Source organism: Carassius auratus, chromosome 28, assembly GCF_003368295.1.
Source record: "Carassius auratus strain Wakin chromosome 28, ASM336829v1, whole genome shotgun sequence".
Classification (NCBI taxonomy): domain Eukaryota; kingdom Metazoa; phylum Chordata; class Actinopteri; order Cypriniformes; family Cyprinidae; genus Carassius; species Carassius auratus.
This window is the reverse complement of record NC_039270.1, coordinates 13,993,019-14,014,772: the sequence shown is the minus strand read 5'-3', so window position 1 is coordinate 14,014,772 and position 21,754 is coordinate 13,993,019. Positions and strand designations below refer to the sequence as shown.

At 40.2% G+C, this 21,754-nt stretch overlaps 1 protein-coding gene across 3 annotated transcripts; it reads left to right on the top strand.

Moving 5' to 3' along the window:
• The first annotated feature begins 326 nt into the window (after positions 1-326).
• Positions 327-21,125, top strand: LOC113046898 (protein cramped-like). Of its 3 annotated transcripts, none has more exons than XM_026208002.1 (20): positions 327-440; positions 2,534-2,904; positions 4,259-4,461; positions 4,837-4,990; positions 7,203-7,286; positions 7,372-7,420; positions 7,579-7,664; positions 8,453-8,576; positions 11,739-11,820; positions 12,021-12,857; positions 13,025-13,193; positions 13,774-13,934; positions 14,483-14,551; positions 14,682-14,763; positions 14,980-15,090; positions 15,174-15,343; positions 15,442-15,628; positions 15,723-15,875; positions 19,627-19,763; positions 20,004-21,125. In XM_026208002.1, the coding sequence occupies exons 2-20, from the start codon at positions 2,535-2,537 to the stop codon at positions 20,124-20,126; spliced, it is 3,351 nt and encodes a 1,116-aa protein (XP_026063787.1). In that variant the 5' UTR covers positions 327-440; position 2,534; the 3' UTR covers positions 20,127-21,125. The 3 variants fall into 3 exon arrangements, with proteins under 3 accessions (XP_026063787.1, XP_026063785.1, XP_026063786.1); XM_026208000.1 differs by lacking the exon at positions 327-440 and adding an exon at positions 1,320-2,150; XM_026208001.1 differs by lacking the exon at positions 327-440 and adding an exon at positions 2,169-2,446.
• Positions 21,126-21,754: the final 629 nt, after the last annotated feature.

The following is a 21,754-nucleotide window of genomic DNA, read 5'->3' as shown; positions in this document are numbered from 1 at the left end:
AATATATGGCAGTGGCTGTAAATATAAGAACGTAACGTTTTAAATTACATTTATTTTCGTAACAAAACATTTCGCTAATGTTTCTTCGCGTCTTTCGTCGGTCTTTGTTCATTTTGGGTGGGACCGTTATTTTAAAACATTTGCCAGTTTAATGAAATTACGCTCGGCGGACGTAAGTGTTGATTGGCTACTTTGTAAAGACGCCCCTTCTGTCTTTGGTTACTGACTGAATCACTCGCCCGTCAATCATTTTACACACGCGGTGACGTAAGTGCTATTGACCAATCAGAGCATTTGTTTTTGAGTTGTGGTAGGCGTGTCTAACAGCCGAGGAAAACAGGAAGGGATGCAGTTCTCAGTGGATCTCCTGCTACCCCTCTTCTCTGGCATTTCTGGATACCGTGGAGTTTCTCAAGGCCAAAAATAAACCTCCTAAGCAGGTACAGAGCTTGTAAGCTTATTGTTTTGCCAAGACGTAAGTATTTATTACACATCTGTGCTGATTATATGACTTCAGCAGAAACGACACGGTAACTGTTTATAGCTAGCAAGTTAGCGAAGTGACTCTCAACTGATTCACTGTGCTGCTGGCACTGCTGGTGAGGTACCAGTTGTTGCATTCACTTATGGTGTAATCAGACTAACAGGTCCTCCAGGATGCATTATAGTATGCCTCCAAAACACGTTTAAGCTTTTGTGGGCTGAGTATAGCATCACAATCAAGCAGTCACCCACTGACAATGTGTCTAACAGTTGACAGCTTCTCAAAACTAACACCAAGTTTAGATTTAGGATTGCTAAATCACCTGGATTCACTGTCAAACAGTATCCAGAATTGATCATGTGACACTAAATCAAGTTGTCACGGTATCTCGAGCTGTTTATTCTCATCTATCACTGATGGTGCTCAGTCTACTGAGGTTATTTGTCTGATAATGCAGTGCTTCATTTGGTTTAGCTCGTTATTTGTAAAGGCGTCTACGTTCGTGAGCACATTTGACTGAATGCAGATGAAATAAAAGGTTAGTTTGATCCGAATGCTCTCCTCATATAGTGACTGGACACTGGGTTACTGACAGCTGCAGCTGCTGGGAGCAGTGCTCGAGCAGCTGAGGTCGCCTGGATCTTATTTCATAAAGACATACAACCATATTGTTCGTGAGATAAATCAAGCTAAATGTTGCTTCACACACAATATAGGGTTCCCTTTTCTTGACTGCATTAATGTTTCAAATATAATGGAAAGCAACGGACCACTAGCATCCAAAACATGCATGATTGCTGTTTTACAACTAGATTTATAAAGTAAAATTTTTAGTTTGTCATTCTTGAAAAACTCAAATGTTATATGTGTGTGTGTGTGTGTATATATATAAACATTTTTAGATCTTATGAACTGAAGACACACCCTAATCAAGCCAAACATAGTGTCAGTCAGCTGACTATTGCAGACTTTTTATTTTAAAAAGCAGCAAAGATGCATGACTCGAGAACATAGACTATAAAAAAACAGTTCGGTCAGGAGTCACGGTTATATGTGCATGCACTAATGTTGAATGTTAAATGTTTTTCTGTGTATGCAAAACACCATCCCACACCCATCCTCTCGTGTACGTGATCTGTAATATGTGCTCTTATCAAGTCTGTTGAGATGATGAAATCAACGCACGCTCATCTTGGGGTAAATTGGGACCGTGGATGTCACTAAGCGAAATTTAAATTTGAATAATAACATATAATAATAATAATAACTGAATAGTTGCGGTGACGTCGAAAGCTCTAAGGAAAGTCCAGGGAGAGCATAACGGCTGCATTATGTGTGCATTGAGCGAAATACAAACCTGGATTCAAAATTAGCGTCGGCGTGCGTTGTTTTATTGCAAATATGCGCTAAAAGACATGTGTGCTTGTTGTTGTGATGAAACTAGAGAGTTTGTGAGTCAGAGTTGCTGTGGCTACGAGAAGCTCCCAGTCGCGCTGCGCGGAGTTGAGCCCCAGTAGTAGCAGCAGCAGCCAGGAGAGGACGACTTTGCCTGACCTCGTTTGCGCTTTGAATATGTTCAGATTTCTCAAGTTCAGCTCTGTAAAATCTCCGAACTCATGGTGAAGAGAAAGAAGACGCCGTCTGCTTCCGAGGAGCTCGAGAATTGGTAAGAGTGCGCGAGAAACAAGCACTTTAGACAGAGGTCGAATGCGCGAGAGGGTTGCCTTGTCGTCTGTCGTTTCTGCAGGGCGCTGAAGTGAAGGCGCTCGCACTTGAATTCAGGGTAAATAAGGGGCTCGCTCGCAACCACAGCCACGCGAAACTACCCAGAAAAGGAGCCTGGGGTGAAAGCGCGGTGTGTGTTTTTGGTCACGTTCATTGAATAGTCGAAGGGCTGTGTTTCGACGCGTTTTGTCGGGACGGTGAGAGGGGATTTGAAACAAACAGCGGCGGCCATGTTGAGTTGAGCAGAATGTCGTCTTTCCAAGTTGATCGCTGTTTTGTGTCGCTTGAAATGTTTGCTACAATGCTTCGTTTGTGTTTGCGCAGGATGACAGTGGATCAAGGGGGCGGCTCGGGGGTCGAGGGGCCGAGCAAACCGGACCGAAAGCCCGACGGAGGCGAGGATGGAGAGAGCGCAGATCAGGCGAGCGAGGAGACGAGTACAAAGAGAGTCGGAGAGGAAACACTTAATCCATCAAGCGCGGCCAGCCCCGGTTCGGCTCCGACTCTTTCCAGCCAGACACCAAGCCCAGTCGGAGCCCAGGGGAACCCGACAGCGCTTTCCCCGGTCTTGGCCGGTCCGAGCAACCAGGACCAGCATCATTTTCTCCGCTCCAGCGTGCGACCTCCGTGCAAACGGATACGGAAAGATGCCTCGTCCGCGGCGCTGAACGGTCACGGAGCTGCGAAAGCGAAAGGTGAGTGGACATCTCGACGTGCGTCCGCTGCCCACCTGTCAGTGCATGCTCTCTCTGCACTTTATCTCACTTTTGAACGTGTTTTGAGGCTATCTGGGCTGCTTTTGGGTTGACAACGCGGAGAAGCTCTCATGCTTTCTGGAGTGAAAGTGACTTGACACACTGCTCACAACTGAAGTCTCTCAAATCTCAGCACTGGGATTGTTGGGTTGCTTGTTACCACCTTAAATGACTGAGTAAGATGCAGTGCACTATTTTAAATCAGCAGGCCTGATGATTATTCATATGTTTGCCTTTCATATCACTAGTTTAGCTGTCACCCAGCAGCAGGTGACAAATCACTGTCAGGAGTTTCATTCTGATGCATCTGATCTGGAGATGGTCGCTCTGCGTTGAATCAGGACACCAATCAGCAATCTGTTTGTGAGCTGTGTACAGGGGTTATGAAAGGGAATCAGTGTTTATTTTAAATTTAGACAATAGGCTTGCATGCTGTAATGTATTCTGGTGTGCTCTCATTGCATGATCTCTTGTGTAAGTAAGTGGGGCTTCTCCGGTTCCCCACGTGTTGTTTTTGGATCAGTGCACTGAGCAGCAGGTTTGGATGCCCTCCGAGGGACGCCACACACTTCCTGACACTCTTCTTGACATGCACACACATTAACAGTGTGCATAATTTTCTAATAATCTTAAGGCCTTTCAAATTGATAAAAGAAATTTTATATTTTTCTGTTCTGTCTCAGCCTGACGTTATGCAATTATTTTCCATATTAATTTTTTTTATATGAATTTTTGCTTTTTAAAAGCATGGTAAATCTCTAATGTTCAACCAAAAATATATTTAGCAGCCGAAAGTATTATAAATAAATTGCACCACTATTCAAATTAAGCTTGTTTATTCCAGCACTCTTTATCTTTTGCATATGAGTGAAAGTTGTTTTGTGTGTGTGTGTGTGTGTCTGTGTGTTTCCTTTAATTTTTTATATATTTTTTTATTTGGTATAGATATGCATGGTGAAAGTAATATACCATAGTGTCAGTTCAATAAATGGTCAACAGTGTTCAGCAATCTGAAAAAACGTGTATTTTTGCATTACAAATATGTCTGGAAAAGATCTGTATATATAGATAGACTTGTAAAAGCAATCCCTAAGTATATTTAAGCACAATATTGCATAGTTGATGCTTTTATAGATGCACATTATGATATTATTGTTTCTATATATTATTGTATGTGTATATATGTTTGTGATTGTGCGTGTGTGTGTGTGAATGTATGTATAAATAAAACCCTTTCAATGCTTTTCTCAGCATGGGTTCATGTGTTCTCTTTCCTTTCCTCTCTGTTTGTCAGGTGCAGAAGCAGGTCCCTCTGTGTGTGTGACAGCTGCTGCAGGTTCAGCCGGAAGCTCTGGGGTGGCTGGGACATCCAGATCGGCCCCTAAGGGCCAGGGTCCTGCAGAGAAGGAGGAAGGGGGGAGTCAGAAACGAGTGCGCAGACAGTGGGAGTCTTGGAGCACTGAGGACAAAAACAGTTTCTTTGAAGGACTTTATGAGGTGATTTGTCAGCTTTAATGATAGTAAAGCTCACTGAAAGTTATTGGCGGATGTTTGGACTTTCAGTAAATTGCTGATTTTTTTAGTGGTGTTTTGAGAATTAGTACCTCATATGGGACAAAAACATCCACAGATTTACTTAGTGAATTGCTTTATCAACGTGATAGATTGATATTTAAAAGTCCTAATAGGTTTAATTTATTTACATGTCATTTCTAAAGCTATAATTGAGCTCTGTGATGTCTTTTATTGAATTATTTCTTAGTAAGTTCTAATTTGTCATACACCTGAAGGGTTCTTGTATTACATTGAATCTTTTGGATAACAGCTATAAGTAACGTTTGTTCTGTCATTCTCTCTCCTGTCCTCTCATAGCACGGGAAGGATTTTGAAGCTATTCAGAACAATATTGCTCTTAAATATAAGAAGAAGGGGAAACCGGCAAGTATGGTGAAGAACAAGGAGCAGGTGCGGCATTTCTACTACAGGACCTGGCACAAGATCTCAAAACACATTGATTTCAACAGCGGTGAGTCTTACAGACGCACAGTTTGTACTATGTATGACACTTACAGGCTACAGTGGAGTCCTTTGTTTGATAGAAAGATATTGTCTTGTGGAAAGCCATCCTCTGTCCTGCTGCTCCTCAGACTGTTAGTTGTCAAGATTAGTTCCTAAATATATATAAACACTACTGTTCAAAAGTTAGCAGTCAATCATTTTTTTTTTTTTTACTAAAAGTGACACTAAAGACATTTCTAATATTACAAAAGCTTTCTGTTTCAGATGAATGCGGTTCTTTTGAACGTTCTATTCAAAGAATCCTAAAAAAAAGTTTTATAATTGCATTTTACAATTTAACAAATTTCACTCAAGCTAACAGGCGCTTAGTTTTATTATTTACATTTACTATTATTAAACTAATGTACAGATAGGTATCAAATACCAGGTGTAAACAACATCTTTTTTTTTTAAACTGAAAAATAACTGAGCTAGCTTTTTTCTTATGATTTATTGACTAACATTTCAACTCAGTCTTTTTCTTTGAATTCTAGGATGGTTACCTGCACATTTCATAACGCATGGCACACATTGGTTTTTGTTTCCCATCAGGTCAAACATAATTTGTTTGTTCAATCATTCAACTTACCAGAACACAGATATACTTGTCATCCAATTTCAATTCAGTCTGTCACCTTCATCTATAGACTTGAATTTTCTCTGCTACCATGCTACCTGGTTTTTGTTAGTCACACATTATCAAATCATGAGTGTGCCTACACCACGCACATTTGCTTGCATGTTAATGATTATATAGCATGTCCTTATTCAGATGTAGTAGCATACAGAAATGTTAAAGGGGGGGTGAAATGCTCATTTTCACTCAATATCCTGTTAATCTTGAGTACATATAGAGTAGTACTGCATCCTTCATAAATCCAAAAAGTCTTTAGTTTTATTATATTCATAAGAGAAAGATAGTCTGTACCAATTTTTCCCGGAAAAACACGACCGGCTGGAGGCGTGACGTGTGGGCGGAGCTAAAGAATCATGAGCGCGACTAGGCTTTTGGGTTGAGAGCATGTGGAATCTGTGACATTACCGTGAGGGAAAACCCATCATCCAAAACAAACCATGGCTTACAGTCAGATTCAACCGTTTATTTATGATCCAGAATCAGATCCCGAGGCTGAAACTGAACGAAAGCAGCAGCAACGACTCGCTCCGAGCGGGGCTCGAACCCGGGTCTCTGGCATGGGAGGGGACGCACTAACAAGGAGGCAGAGATATTTGAAGCAGTTTTACTCACCGCCTGCGTTTCCAACACACGATCGTGACCCTTTTTCCTTGGGATTGCATCATCCTTAAGAAATAAACGATACGCAAATCCGTCGTCAAACTGCGCCTTGTGAACAAGCATCTTCGAAATGCAGGGAACAAACAAAAACACTTGCACAACTCCGTTGATGCTCTGTAAAAATTAACTCCATCCACTGGTCCCTTAATGCTGTTTTTTTTTGGTAATCTGTGCAGGGTTTTCTTACCCTGGCAACCAAAAACACACTTCTTTTGTGACTTTTCGCGACGCTCTCGCTCTGATCAGTGAAATGTCTGTGCTGCTCAGCCTCGCTATACGGGAGCGCGCGCTCTTCCGGCAGAAGTGCCTTAGGACCCATATAAGGAAATTCCGCTCCATCTAACGTCACACAGAGCCATACTCGAAAAAAACTTTCCGAAACTTGTGACAAACCGGAAGGAGTATTTTGGGAACAAAAATACTCCTTCAAACGTACAACTTAATTTTTGAAACTTTGTCCACGTTTAGCATGGGAATCCAACTCTTTAACAGTGTAAAAAACTCAGTATGCATGAAATAGCATTTCACCCCCCCCCCCCCCCCCCCCCTTAAAAAAACCGCATTAATCTCCACTGTGACATTCCACAATTTCTTCTATTTTATTTGTTGATTCAATGTGTATTACCATTCAAACGTTTGAGGTTTTAATCTTACATTCAGCAACGATACATTAAATTTATCAAAAGTGACAGTAAAACATTTATAATGTTACAAAAGATTTCTGTTTCAAATAAATGCCGTTCTTTTGAACTGTCTATTCATCCAAGAATCCTGAAATAATGCATTGTGGTTTCCACTAAAATCAGTAACATAATACATGATAATAAAAGCTCAATGATCTTATTCCTCCTTTTTCTGTTGCTTCCTTTTGTCCATCTCTCAGTGTATTCACGTGTGCTGAAAAAGTCCTCCCAGGAGCTCTATGGCCTCATCTGTTATGCTGAACTCAGGAAGAAGGTTGGAGGCTGTAAGTATATCAGGCAGTGGGTTTTGTTGATTAAGGGGGGACATCTCGAATGTTACATTCTTTGGTGTCTTCTTGTTTCTTCTAGTGATGGATGACAAAAATGTGGCCAAACTAAATGAGCTTATCCAACAGGGGTAAGTGTGTGTATGTTAGTCTGAGAGAGAAAGAGAAATGTTAATATTTCACAGTACTTGTTATTTAGGGCATGTCTAATAGGATCATCTACTGTATATCTCCATGGGTTATGATCACCTTGAGGTACATCTATAATTTTTTTTGTACATTGTTTCAGGGCCACAACAGTGCGCTCCAAAGGCAGAAATCTGAGGATCAAAGCTCCCATGTGCCGCGCGCTCAAGAAACTCTGCGACCCAGATGGTGTGTGTGAGAGAGAAACTGAGAGATTTCTTTATAGACTCTTAAAAGATTGATTTTTGTTAGCAGGTTAAACAGACTGAATAGGGGTGAGAACATAGACTGTAAAAAAATATGGACGTAGTGTCCGTGACGTCACCCATAGACTCCTCAATAGCGGTTTTGAAGCCTAAAGTGTGCAGAGCGGGCCGTCGCCATCTTGGCAGCGCGTCACCGCGCGACTCTCCCGGATAATCGAAAATGGGCGAAAAGGCGGGAGCTGGTTGCTAAAGCCACGCCCACATAGCGCGACGGCATTGTCAGCAGCGGCAAAAAAATTCACCCCCTCACAGTTGTCATGAAGGGCAAAATTAGCAATATAGACCAAAGTCATTTTTTGAACCAGGCTGTAAACATGTTTTTTTCTGCTGTAAAGTTGGCCATTTTAACATGGGGAGTCTATGGGACTGACCTCCTTTTGCAGCCAGCCTCAAGCGGCCAGTCGATGAATTGCAGTTTTAGTCACTTCCTTATTGGCTTCACGAGAGAGAGCGCGAGGTTGCCGCTCGGGTGAGAAGAGAACACTGACAGAATGGAGCACTCTGGGTATTTAGGTGGACCAGAGCGGTGGATGAGTGTGCCATGGCTGCACTCCAGGGTGTAGGAGGAATGCTTTTTCATGGTTTCCATGGTTTCAGGCCGTGGGGCTGGTTGGGAAATGGGTGGTGATGCAGAATTAGGCCATCATCAGAACCATGGAGATGGTGGTGTAGGCTTCATAGTATTATTTTTTTATCTTGTTCTGTTTTCAGGTGTGAGTGATGAGGAGGACCAGAAGCCTGTGCGTTTACCCTTGAAGGTGGCTGTCGAACTTCAACCCCGGAGCAACCACTCCTGGGCGCGGGTTCAGAGTCTAGCCCATAATCCTCGGCTCAGGTGAGCTTCACAAATGTGCACTAGGCTTGCTGCGATAGACGGTGTTCTCGGTTATAACGGTGTAAAGCCGCAACACTGGTTACGTCATTTGCTACTGCTGCACTCCCCCCCAACATGGTTTAGATTTGTTTTTTATAGTAACGTAAATCATTAGCCTAGTTCAGTTAGAGGACTAAACGCTCCATGCAGTGTGCTGAACCGTGCGCGAACAAAGTCAGATTTCATTCATCACGTGAGAAAAGTGAGTTGAGCTGACTGACAAGAGTGAGGTGAGAAAGACAAGACGATGGCAGAAGATTGTTTAGAAAAAAATACAACTGTGCCTGTTTAGCAATATTTTAGATTTTGAAAAGCCTATTGACTGGACATTTGTTTCTGATTTATTTGGTTAGACAGTGTTTGCTGATTACTTTATTTAAACGTTGTGTATGTTAGCCTATTTATTTTATTGTACATCAAGGTGTATATGCAGTGCCTACAAGTTTTCTTTATTCGTTTTCATTTTGAATTGAATCAACGCTGAATTGCAAGTGAAATCAGATTGCACATGGCACTTTAACAAGCAATTTGAAAGGAAAAAAAAAGAGGGAAACTAAAATGAACTACCCCCCCCCCCACATACACACACACTAACGGTGATTCCAGTATTACCGGTGTTGTCACGCGTTGATTTACAGGTGGGAAAAATGTCCTCACCGCCACAACCCTTATGCGCACACAAGACCTCTCTGGAATTCCTCACTGATCCACCTCCGTCACCTCATACATTCACATGGCTTTTTTCTTATTTCATTGCAAAATGTACTTTTGTAATCTGCAGATTGGATGGATTTTGGAAGTGGGAATATTTTAAATGGGAATATTAATTTCAACTACAGTGCACAGCATAAATTAGTACACCCCCTCTGAATAAATATAAAAGAAGTTCCTCAATATTGATCTTCTGAGTAGTTTACATAGTATAATCTCATTAATTGAATGAAATTATGTAAATAACTGTAATTACAGATTTAGGTTAAAGATGCCAGGCTTTATTTTTTTATTTTTAGGAAACAAATCAAAGAAAAAAAAACTAATTTTACTGTTTTTAATATTCTGTTTATCGCTCAAAAAGAAAATATATTGCGTCTAGCGGGAAGTTGCTGTAACAACAATACAGTGAAACACAGTGAAAAATATTTTTGCTTAAGGTTATCATACTGTCAAAATCTCATAACCGGCCCATGTCTATTCAGCAATCCTTCATCCCTATATAAAAGCTTTACTACCACTTCTCACTGTACTCCTCCTCTTAGCAACACCAGAACATTTTGGATGCTTTTGGATCCAAAATGATTGACTTGGTCTATGGAAACCAGAGTATGGATTCCCAGAAGCCTCTATTGTAAATATGGGCCTTGGAAGAGGTTAAATTAGTTTATTTTGCTTTGCTACAGTAGGCAATTCTAGTGGTGACAACAACCATCCATGTCACTTCTGCAGGCTGCATCATACTCTGTGAGATAAAGAGTCACTCTTTTCATAGCTTTTGCCGGCTCTGAGACACTTGTATGTTATTTCTCATGCTCTTGTAAACGTAAAAGTGAAGACCTGATCATTTTTAGGAGCCTTATCAAAAGTCCATTGTTTTTGAATGTTGCTGCTACTTCTGCTATATATTCACACTTAAAAAATACCATTGTCCTCTTTTATGCTAAGAAATAAGTCACCTGGCAGTTCTCTCCCAAGTCTTTCCACTGCTGCCAGCATTAAGTCCGAGTAGGATTCAGGGGGCTATATAACACATTTAATCATCAGGAAATTATGAAAGTCGGTGCTTGAAATAGGTTAAAGCCTTTTATTTTATTGATAACTGTATATATATATATATATATATATATATATATATATATACATATACCATATATATATATACCATATATTATCTCCTACTCCGGAGCAGGGTCTAACTATTGTGTTATTCTTTGGAATTACTCAATACAAATGTGTTATTCTATGTTATTTACTTAATATGGTATTATCTTACTTATAATATTATGCACAACTATGAAAGAAAGCAATATACTGATCAATAAGCTGAGTTATTCCCAAATACTGGATGTCATGAAGAGGGTCAGGTGAATAAAGGCCCTCCCATAGGGCAGTACTAGTAGTGTTGAACAGGATTGGACATATTAAAGACCTCCCACTGGGAGGTCCTGGTAATATTCCACTAAGTTGTATCTGTGAACTTAACTGACCTCTGAAATGCACCTGTGAACTAAAATAACCCTGTGAACTTTGGGTAATTTCCAAATGCTGACATCAGTAGTAAACAGACTTGGGGGGATGTCTCACGTGACCATAGCCAACCAATAGGGAGAGATTGTTTAATTGTTGATTTGGCCGAATTCCACCATTAAGAAAAAAATCATCATCAGCCCTAAGACATGACATAACTAGCACAACTGGTACTGACAGTGACATAAAAGGCATTGGCCAGACACGTTCGAAAATGCCATGATTTAAAACACCGTTTAAACACAAGTGCAGGCACTTGTAGTAAAGGTAGCTCTGCTAGTTGTCATTGGATATTCTTAACCCTCCTTTGCGTTCTTTCAGTTGCTTTACGTATACGTCAACATTCCATGTCCATTATTATGAAACACGCAAAACACAACAAAAACACAGCTTCGATCACAGCATCCTCCGTCCTCCTGTTGTTAACGTTGTTGTTCTTTGTTAACGTTGTTCTTCTTTGTTTACGTTGTTGAACACCGCACACAAATGACGTTGCTGTTGACGTACTTGCATCACGTACTAGTACACTAATTTGCACAAAATCGACCCAGTACTTTATTACGGTACATTTAGTTCTGGAAGCAAAGCATGCAGCAGAGCATGCTGGGAAATGTATAAACAAGCTTGAAATATTGGTACTCATATCAATCAGTTTATCTAACTAGGATTTTCTAAATTACAAAGTCATAGTATGCAAATACTACAGATTACTAGATTTTAGCAATTGTTGTATATCAAGTAAAGTCAACTACAAAATGTTAGTTAGGACATTTGTTAGGCTTTACAATGTACGTCACCATACAAGAAAAAAGATTGTAATTTCATTGTGACATTAAAGGTACAACAAATTTGACAATGCTCATCGCTGTTCTGTTATTGTAGGATGGTTGTCGAGTTGCACCGGAAGGTCTCCACTCTCATTGAATTCTTGAAGCAAAAGTGGGCTGTCCAGGATCAACGAATCGTATCCTTGCATTCAGATCTCAGCCAGAGATGTCAGCATGCAGAGTCAGGAGTTTAATTTCCTTCCTTTTTCCTTCCTCGTCTGTTTTATGAGATACATCTGTGATAGATTTGGTTGTTTTGTTTGGGAGACATGTCAAAGATCATCACCCAAACCTATTTTTCTCATAACGGTAATCCCCCTTAACTTGTGACGTGTAGCGTAAGAGCCTGGCAGAGCGAGAAGCTCTGGATGGCCTGGTCCAGTCCAGCGAGTCGGAGGACCTGTTCCTGTTTCCTGCAGAGAACAGCACAGTTGCGACTTTGCCAGGTGTGGCTCGTGTTGTGCACTCAAAAGCTTCCTGCACGGTACACTGGCAGGAGAGTGGGCGTGGCCGGACAGGTATTAGGGACTTGCCCGCAGCTCACATTTTGGGAATTCAGCCTACAAGAGGAAAATCAGGCAAGTCTGGTCCGGTGGGAGGAGACTCGAAAAAAAGTGACGGAAATCCTGTTGACGGTCCTGATAGCAGCACTTCAGCTCCAGGGTTGGAGACCAGTGTAAACACAAACATGAGCACTACCTCTCCAGTCAGCCCAGTCCTCACTTCATCACTCCTCACTGGACAGGAGGGAAGTGCGGTGGGGAATCTGGAGCAAGAGGCAGTGAGTCAGACTCAGACTGATGCTAGTGGGTGGGACAAAGAGACTGTGACTCAGGGAGACCCCACCACAATTGAAGGCCGGACTGAGGAGCCTGGAATGGCAGGAGGAGGGGTTGAATCAGAAAAAGCACCGCCACAATCAGAACCTCAAGGGCGTGGCGAGGAAGTGAGCGGGACTGGACGATCTCCTCAACAAATCCAAAACGAAGGTTGGAGCTCACAGGGCTCTGAGAATGTGACACTGGCAGAAGTCTACCTCATGCTGGGCAAGCCTGGGAAACTACAGCTGGAGTATGAATGGCAGCCTAAACCCCAACCCTCAGCTCTACCCACCACCCAAAGTGTGCTTCGGTGTCTCCTGAGACTTGTCTCATCAGAGGTCAACCCCAAACCAGTGAGTCTGTTTTTTCCCCTCTCTTTCGACCTTACACTTGACCTCTACAATACATCAAGGCAGCTATAAAAAGACACAAGACAAGCTTTTGTCAGAAATGTGTTCATCTGTGGTTCTGTTTATTTATTATTTGTTATTTAATTACGTTTTATTTATTTCATTCCCAGACCCCGGAGGTGTGTTCAGTGGGCACTTCACCTTTGAAATCAGGTCACGAGGAATCATCTGTGACTCCTCCAGGCAGGGCTTCAGCTGGGACGACTCGCAGTCCTAGCTGGGGTCGACAGCAGCATGCTGCACGCTCAAAAATACTTCTGAATAATGCAGTCATCACAGGTAATCTTAGACAGAGTTGTGACTTAATTAAAGGTTGAAGTTTCTGCGCCACTAATTGGAGATATAGAAATGAGGACAGTTTCTCAAATATCCCCTCATTTACCTTCTTGATGGCAGGGGGTTATGTCCTATTCTCGTGCAGTTTAAATTGGCCAAGGCTCACCCATTAAACCATTTGACCGACATTTCATGGACTTGTTTGAGGCTGAGACTAGTTCACTCCCAAACTCACGACATTGGTCAATCAATAAGTACTATCTGTCTACTATATTAGCCTTTCTGACAGACCAAAGTTTTAGGGAAATCAGTATTCAAATGGTCTATTTATAGTTGCACATTATACTGGATTGAAATAAAGTATTTAAATGATGAAACACTTCACCTCTAAAGCCAGTGTAATGAACATCCTCCCAGAACTGAGTAAAGTTTATTGCAACAGATAACTGCTGGAAAAGCCTGAAGTTTCACCTCTTCCTGAACCAAAAACATCATATTGCTTCAATATTGTGACAAAATTGCAGTTTTGCTACTCTGTATCAATTTGCCCAGCTGGAACTCTAAATAGATGTGATCTCCACAGGTGGAAGAAACCTGCCGCGTTCCCTGCTGGTCTCTGGAGGTGACAGTGAAGGGTTTGCTGTCCCGACGACCCTGCCTCCTAACAGCTCCCGTCAGCTGCGGATGTTCTCTCCTAATAAAGAGGCGGAGCTAGCCTTTCGCCAGCAGCTGGACTCCATCAGTGTGAGTGGTGTCAGTGTTTCTAAAAGGAAATACAACAGGAGGGACATGCTTTTTCATTTTTAAATATAATAGTGACATTTATTTCAAATCATTTACACTACCAATCAAAAGTTAGGGGTTGATAAGATTTTGTTTCTCATAGATATTATTGTTTAATTATAATGTTTTACAATTTGATGTAATAAATTAAAAATTATATATATATATATATAAATTCAGCAGCCATCACTCCATTCTTTGGAATCATTCATCATTCTACTATGCTGATTTGGTGATTAAGAAATATTTCTTATTAATATCAATTTTGAAAATATTAATTTGTCACTATTTATCAATACAAGGCCTTTTGGCTGAATACAACTATTAGTTCCTTTAAAACATATAGTGACCCCAGACTTTTGAACCATACATATATGGTACAAATATATAGTAATCTCGCATGTCAACAGCAGGGATTTAAAAAAAAAAATTATTCTTAGGGACACGCATACGCATTTCTTCATCAGCAAATTTTTCCTCTAATCATGCTTTTTTTTTTTTGTCTTTAGTCAGATATATTTTCAAAGCAACGGAAAATAGGGAGGGGGCGTCCACTAAGGAAACCTCTCGTGGTTCAGGTGAGTGTGGACCGAAGAAAGATAAGAACCTTTACCTAGTTGCTCCACTTCACATTGAATCTGTTCTTTTGTTGTTTCTGTTCTTAGAGCTGTCAAAGGATTAAAATATATGTTTGTTTGTTTTTTTCAGAGAACGCTGCTGCCACGAACAACTGGAGACACTTCGCCTCATGTTTGCTCCTTCTCTATTCTCTCCAATTCATCTGCTACAGGTAATAAACACACACAAATGCATAACACTTTCCACATGCAGTGGCCCAAGTATTTGGACCCTTATGCCACACTTACATGCATCAATGTCATCATACAACACAAAATCACACCAAAATAAATTATAGTCAATTCTTTTTATGCAAAACGTATTACTGCATCTGTCTGATTTCAATGCGGTCACTTCTTTTGAAATATTTTGTGCATCTCTTTGTCAGGAACTGGTTCGTTCCGTCCAATACAAGCTCGTCTCGCCCCATCGAACCGCCAGCTTTCCTCAAAAGCTTCGTCCACTACAGCCAGTTCTTCACCCACTACTCAGCTGTCCAGTAAGAATCAAATCGAAGCCAAATGATAAAGATGATTTAACCACTGAACATTTGAAACCTACATGCTCTTGAATTTGTCTCAGGTGCAATTGACCTGGCTGCAAAATCTGCAGGTATTATCCCTGGCAGCCCCTGTCGGGAAGTGGAGGCCCCCAGTATAGATAAGGCCATTGTGGAGTCTGAGGAGCCCATGGACTCGGCACCTGCTGCACCTGAGCTAGAGCCAGATTTACTTGATCACGAGCCTTCTGAGGTAAGAACTAGTTCCCTTCCTAAATCCACTTTCACTTTTGGGTGTACAATTACAATTTATATCTTGGTCTGTTCTCATTTTGTTTTCTTAATCTGCAGGAATCCCTACAGAACGGTGTCTCTCCACCATCTCCAGGGGGAGGGGACTCCCTCTTGGCTCCTCCCAGTGTTGCTTCCTTATTAGATATTTCTCTACCGGGCCCCCCAGAGGAGTCTCTACCTTCTGGAGAGCCACAAACTCAAATCAGCGACTCTATTATTGAGCTCGCCATCAACTCGCACTATGGTATGGTGGGATTGAACCTGAGTATTAGAGGATCTCAGTGGGATCCTTTTGTTTTAGTTGTATCTAGTTGCTCACTTTTCGCTCTATTTCTCAGGTGATGGATCATTGCTCTCGCCTCCTAAACTCAATGGGAGTGATAGATCCAAGCTCCTTCCCTCTTCATGTGACAGCTGGATGCCGTCCCCCACACACGACCCTCAGTGGTACCCCAGTGACTCTACTGATTCAAGTCTGGGCTGCCTGCTCTGTAAGTATCAAACACATCTATGTTCCCTGTTAGCAGCGGATGTTTATTACAGGTATTATGTATATCAGTAATAAAGCAGGAAACAAAATTATATTGATGAGTTTGAAACTAATTGATTGAGCTTTTTTTACATTTATATATACACTAGCAATACATAATTCTGTCAGTAAGTTGTTTTGAAAGTAAATTAATACTTTATTCCGCAAGGATCAATCATTTGATTAGAAGTGACATTTATAATAATAAAAAAGATTTTTGTTTCAAATAAATGCTGTGCTTTTGAACTTTATATTCAAAGAATCCTGAAAAAAATGTATTAGGTTTTTTACAAAAATATCATGTTTTTGACAATGATATTAATAAGGAAATGTTTCTTGAGTGCCAATTGAGGATATTAAAGCTGCAGTAGGTAACTTTTGTAAAAATATATTTTTTTACATATTTGTGTTCTGACAGTAGAATATGAGACAGATAATCTGTGAAAAAATCACGGCTCCTCCCAGTGGTCCTATTGCCATTTGCAGTTACTGACCGCTCCCGTTAAGAAACAACCAATCAGAGCTGCGGTCCGTGACTTTGTTTGTGTTCAAAATGTAGAAAATAAGCGTAAATGTATATAATAAGCGTATTGTAAATGTATATAATAAGCGAGTACACCGTGAATCCATTTTCAAAACCGTGTTTTTGGCTTGTCCTGAATCACTAGGGTGCACCTATAATAAGTGTTTATATTCGGACTATTTTAGATTGCTCCGGGGATACCGCGGCGGAGTAACCCAGTACCTTTGTGATTCTTCATAGACATAAACAGAGAAAAGTAGATCCCGCTACGATGTTCTTCCGCAAGACGCAAGCAGTTCTGTTTATTAACCGCTAGAGCGTCAAAAGTTACCAACTGCAGCTTTAATGTTGTTGTGGTGGGTTTAATAAAAACAAAACAAGTAGTAGAATAGAGAGTGCAAGTGTTATAGGGTCGAGATTTTTAATTAATAAAAAGAAAAAAATAGATAAAATAGAATTGAGAGTGCTAGAGTTAGAGGGTCACTAGTAGATGGAAGAGATGAGTTTTTACCGAGGGACAACCTCGCGCTCTCTGGCCGGGTTCACACCGCAAGCTGCAGCAGAGCAGAAGCAGCGCGTATTTTTTTCGGTGCCCATGTTAACAGATGAGAGCGTTCACACCGCACGCAGAGGCAGCGCGGCAGAGCGTAGCAGAAGCAGAGCAGAAGCAGCAGTGCCGCGATCGTTTCGGCGCTGGGTCTATTTTTGCAGCGCTGCTGACGCTCAGTTAAAGTGAAAGTACACCTTTGATGGACAAAATAAATATGATTTCACACAAAAAGTGCTCTAACTGCACAAAAAAAGCACATCTAGGGTGTTTTAACAAGAACTAGAGTATGTTACGAAAAGGAAATTAATATAAAAAATCTGTATAGAAGATAAAGTGACCATGGCCAAAATGATCAGGATCATGGCCAAAATACACATGTACTTAAACGAAAATTTGCCCAAAATTTGCATTAATGATATCTACTGTGTTCTTAGCAAATTACATAAAAAATGTATGATATTTAATAAAACCACATATTTTTATATTTTTTATTATAATTTTATTTTTAATATATATATATATATATATATATATATATATATATATATATATATATATATATATATATATATATATATATATATATATATATATATATATATTTTTTTTTTTTTTTTTTTTTACAAAATCTGTTAAAGTACTTACAGTTCTATCCAAAAATAGACCTTTTTTTGCCGAAATACAAAAACAACTTTAAATAATTTATATTGCTAGCTTAGCCTTGGAGATTTATTTATTATTAGTAGTATTCTTTTAATAACTAGGCCTATGTATTGGCAGAAGAACGGATGTCGTGCTAACAATCATAAACAACAGCACGTGGTGTCACAGGCGGTGGTCTTCAGAGTGCACCTGGAAAGACAATAATGGATGACACTCGTCTCATTGTGGAAGTTGAGAAATATCAAGTTCTTTATGATCCACACAATGTACTTTATAAAGACTTGCAGGAGAAGGAAAAAGCATGGGATGAAGTTGCAGCGGCTCTTATTGCAGATGGTAATTAATTTTATAGTGTTTTTGACGCTTTCGCTGGCACACGAGCAAACAACTCAATATTTGATTCAAAATTGATTCAATTGGAACCATTTATTTACAATTTCTAAATTACACATAAGCACACAAATAACAAAAGCAGGTGATACATGCATATATAATAAACAAGTAAATGCTGATTTCAAGATGAGCAGGAAGTCAAGGCTGTGAACCATCTACAATACACATAATTTAAAACCGTTTATTAAATTGGTTTTCATGGTGTTTTTTGGTAAATTTGATTGCAAACAAACCCAGTGACAAGATGGTAATATGCACCATGTTCTCTCCTACGTCGGTTAATGGGATGAACCCAAAGTCTGGGTCTTTTTAGTCTCCTTAATAACAAATATAGCGCGATGGCCTTTCTTCTATCAACAACACGTACTGCACGGAAAACAAAGACAGCAAAACAAAGATCCAACAAAAGTAACAATTAAATTATTAATTAAAAAAGCTTCTTGCCTAGTCTTTTTATTTAAATGTATTTTAAATGGGAAATAAAGCAATGCGAACGTACCCATTATAGAGCACTCTGACCAAAATCTGCTGTTCAGTTGCGCGCTGCCTCCGCTGTCGGTGTGAAAGCAAAATAGGCGCGCGCTGCTTCTGCTCTGCCTACCTGCTGCTAACGCGCTGCTTCTGCTCTGCTGAAACTTGCGGTGTGAACCCGGCCTCTCTTGTGAGGCCAACAAGGAAGTGACTAAACCTGCAATTCATCGACTGGCCACTTGAGGCTGGCTGCAAAAGGGAGTCAGTCTCATAGACTCCCCATGTTAAAATGGCCAACTTTACAGCAGAAAAATAAATTTACAGCCTGGTCCAAAAAATTATTTTGGTCTATATAGCTGATTTTGCCCTTCATGACAACTGTAAGAGGGGTGAATTTTTTTCTAACTCATCCGTTTATATTATATTAAGCCTTAAAGTTCTGCATAGTTAAGGGCGTGGACACTTGAGTGACAGGTGGATTGCTCCTGCTGTCACCACTGTTAAGCTAGGTGGGTGTGGCTTCAGCAACCAGCTCCCGCCTTTTCGCCCATTTTCCATTAACCGGAAGAGGCACGTGTTGACGCGCTGCCAAGATGGCGACGGCTCGCTCTGCACACTTTAAGCTGCAAAAACGAACTTCAGGAGTCTACTGGGGACGTCACGGACACTTTTGTCCATTTTTTTATACAGTCGGTGGTTTTTACCCAATTCTTGAAAATGGCCAAGGAACTCAGCTGATCAGAATATTGCTGTTTGTAATGTTATTTTTGATTAAATACAGCCTTGGTGAGCAACTTCTTCAAGAAACTTCTTTCAAAAACAAAAAAATTCAAACAGCAGACAGACGGTCAGACAGCAGACAGACAGACGACAGTCATACAGACAACAGACAGACAGACGATGATTCATCTAATTAAGTTTACCAATGACAACCCTAGTTTAATGTCATCATTTTGTATGTATAGGTATCTATTCAGAATTGATACAGAGCTAAAAGAGGCTGGCTTCAGACAGAAGTCAAAATGTCCACAGTTACCTGTCTGTGTTCTTATTACAAACCTCCATCAGTCTCTGAGTTATTGACAAATGCATCCTTGTTTTCTTGATTTGCAGCAAGTCTGGCATCTCCTGATAAGACAAGAAGGACAGCACTGCCCCCTTCGAGTAACACAGCCTTACTTGGACCCAGTTTACTGGACAGCAACTCCCACGATTGTTTTCAATCCCGCGGCCTGCCGGATGTAGCCGAGGTGAGAGGAAACACAGAAAGTCCCCAGCTTCTGTCTGGTAGACTAATGTCCTTTGATATGGCACATTATCACCAGGTGCTCCTCTATTTGTTTGTTTGTTTCTTATTCTGGCTTGCATTGAAGATAAACAGGATGTGAGCGTTTCAATTGGTGCATGCAAATGAAATCAGGCATCTATCCTCAGCTTTGAAAGTGTTTCACATTTATTGTTGTTGTCATTTGGCTGTTTTCTCGCTGCAGGTGGATACACAGCTGGCCTGTATGATGAGCGAGAGCAGTGTCGACTACATCGCCCGCTTCAATGACCTCGCACAGGAGCTCTCTGTCACAGAACCGACCCTCCCACCTCCTCCAGAGGACTGATGCAGGGGGCGGAGCTTGTCACTGTTCACATTGGACAGAAGAATGTAGGAAGTGCAATAGACTGGCAGGGTCCACAACAGCCTTCGGGCTCTAATGTGTGCGTGTGAGAGCATTTGTGTATGTTTGTGTTGATTATTCTGTGGCTGTTGTCTTATGAGCCACACCCAGGATACTTAAACAACAACAAAAAAACTCCAGTTTACAGCGCAACCTCATGTACAGAGAAAACAAGACCTGCCATATCTGAACAAATACCGTCTTCTCATCTGTTTCTCTGTCTCTGTTGTCTTTGTCTCACTTTTGTGTGCGTGCATGTGCATGCATCTGTAAGTGGTGCTGCGGAGTGTCTTTTGTGATCTCTTTCTATTGTACACAACACATTTGGGGCGAAACCCTCTAGAGCCATAGGAGTGTGTCTGTGCACACTCTCCGTTTATGAGACCTCAGATTCTAATTGGTTCATTTCCATCTGAATGTTATCAGTTGATTAAAGCCACACTACTGAAAGGGACAAGGGCTTCTTTTTATGAAATTATTGCGAGGACTAAATATCTAACACACACTAAACAAAATGACTGATAACACAAAGTTGCATCAAAAGTGAGATTAAATGTATTACGCTACCCCCCCCCCCCAACAACACTAGGATTTTCGTTTCCTGCTGAATGAATATGAATCCAATAATTTGTAGATTCTAAAACTGAGTTTTCTTTTGTGAGACTTTCTGTGTGTGTGTTTGTTTGTGTGTGTGAGAGAGAGAGTGTGTGTGTACATTTATGTAAGTTTTTGCACAGATGTAAATAGACAATAACAGACCCCAGTATTTACTGCTTTTGTAATATTGTAAATTATTGTCATTTGGATTTATTTATTGCTAACTCACTGAGACAGTGTTTCTTGTTTGTAGCTCCTCTCCACTGTTTTAAAGAGTACTGTGGTGTTAAAAGGGGATTAAAATCCCAATGTGTATAAACAGAGCTACAACAAACCCTTTTGTGTCTGTCACTATTATTTTAGTATCATTTAAATAATTTTATAGTTTTCGTTAAAGGGTTAGTTCAGTCAAAAATGAAAATTAAGCCATAAATTACTCGCCCTGAAGTCATGCTAGATGTAGAAGACTTCTTTCAGACAAATTATTTGTTATTAAACTTATCATGGACTGATGGAGTGTAACAACCACAAAGTTGAATCAAACAACTTGATTTTTTAAAATAACTCCAACTGTATTAATCTGAAAGAAAGTCATATACACCTAGGATGACTTCAGGGTGAGGAATTTATGGTTTAATTTTCATTTTTGAAAATTTACAAAACCATTTCATATTTTATATTTTAATTGTATTAATGTTTTATTTTAATTTGAACGTTTTAATAGGTTTTTATTTTTTTGTCATAAAAAAAAGTTTTTATTTTTTAGTTTTTTTTGTTGTTGTTATTTCAGTACATGAACTTAAACTAAATGAAAGTTATAAATGTTGACTTTGCTAATATTTTAAATAAGTTAAAGTTGTTTTATATTCTACTTTTTATTTTATTTCTGACAACGAGATCTATTTATTTAGTAATGTCGCAAAGGCGACATTTCTCGTTTTCATTTAGTTTATGTACTGAAATATAGCTGTAAC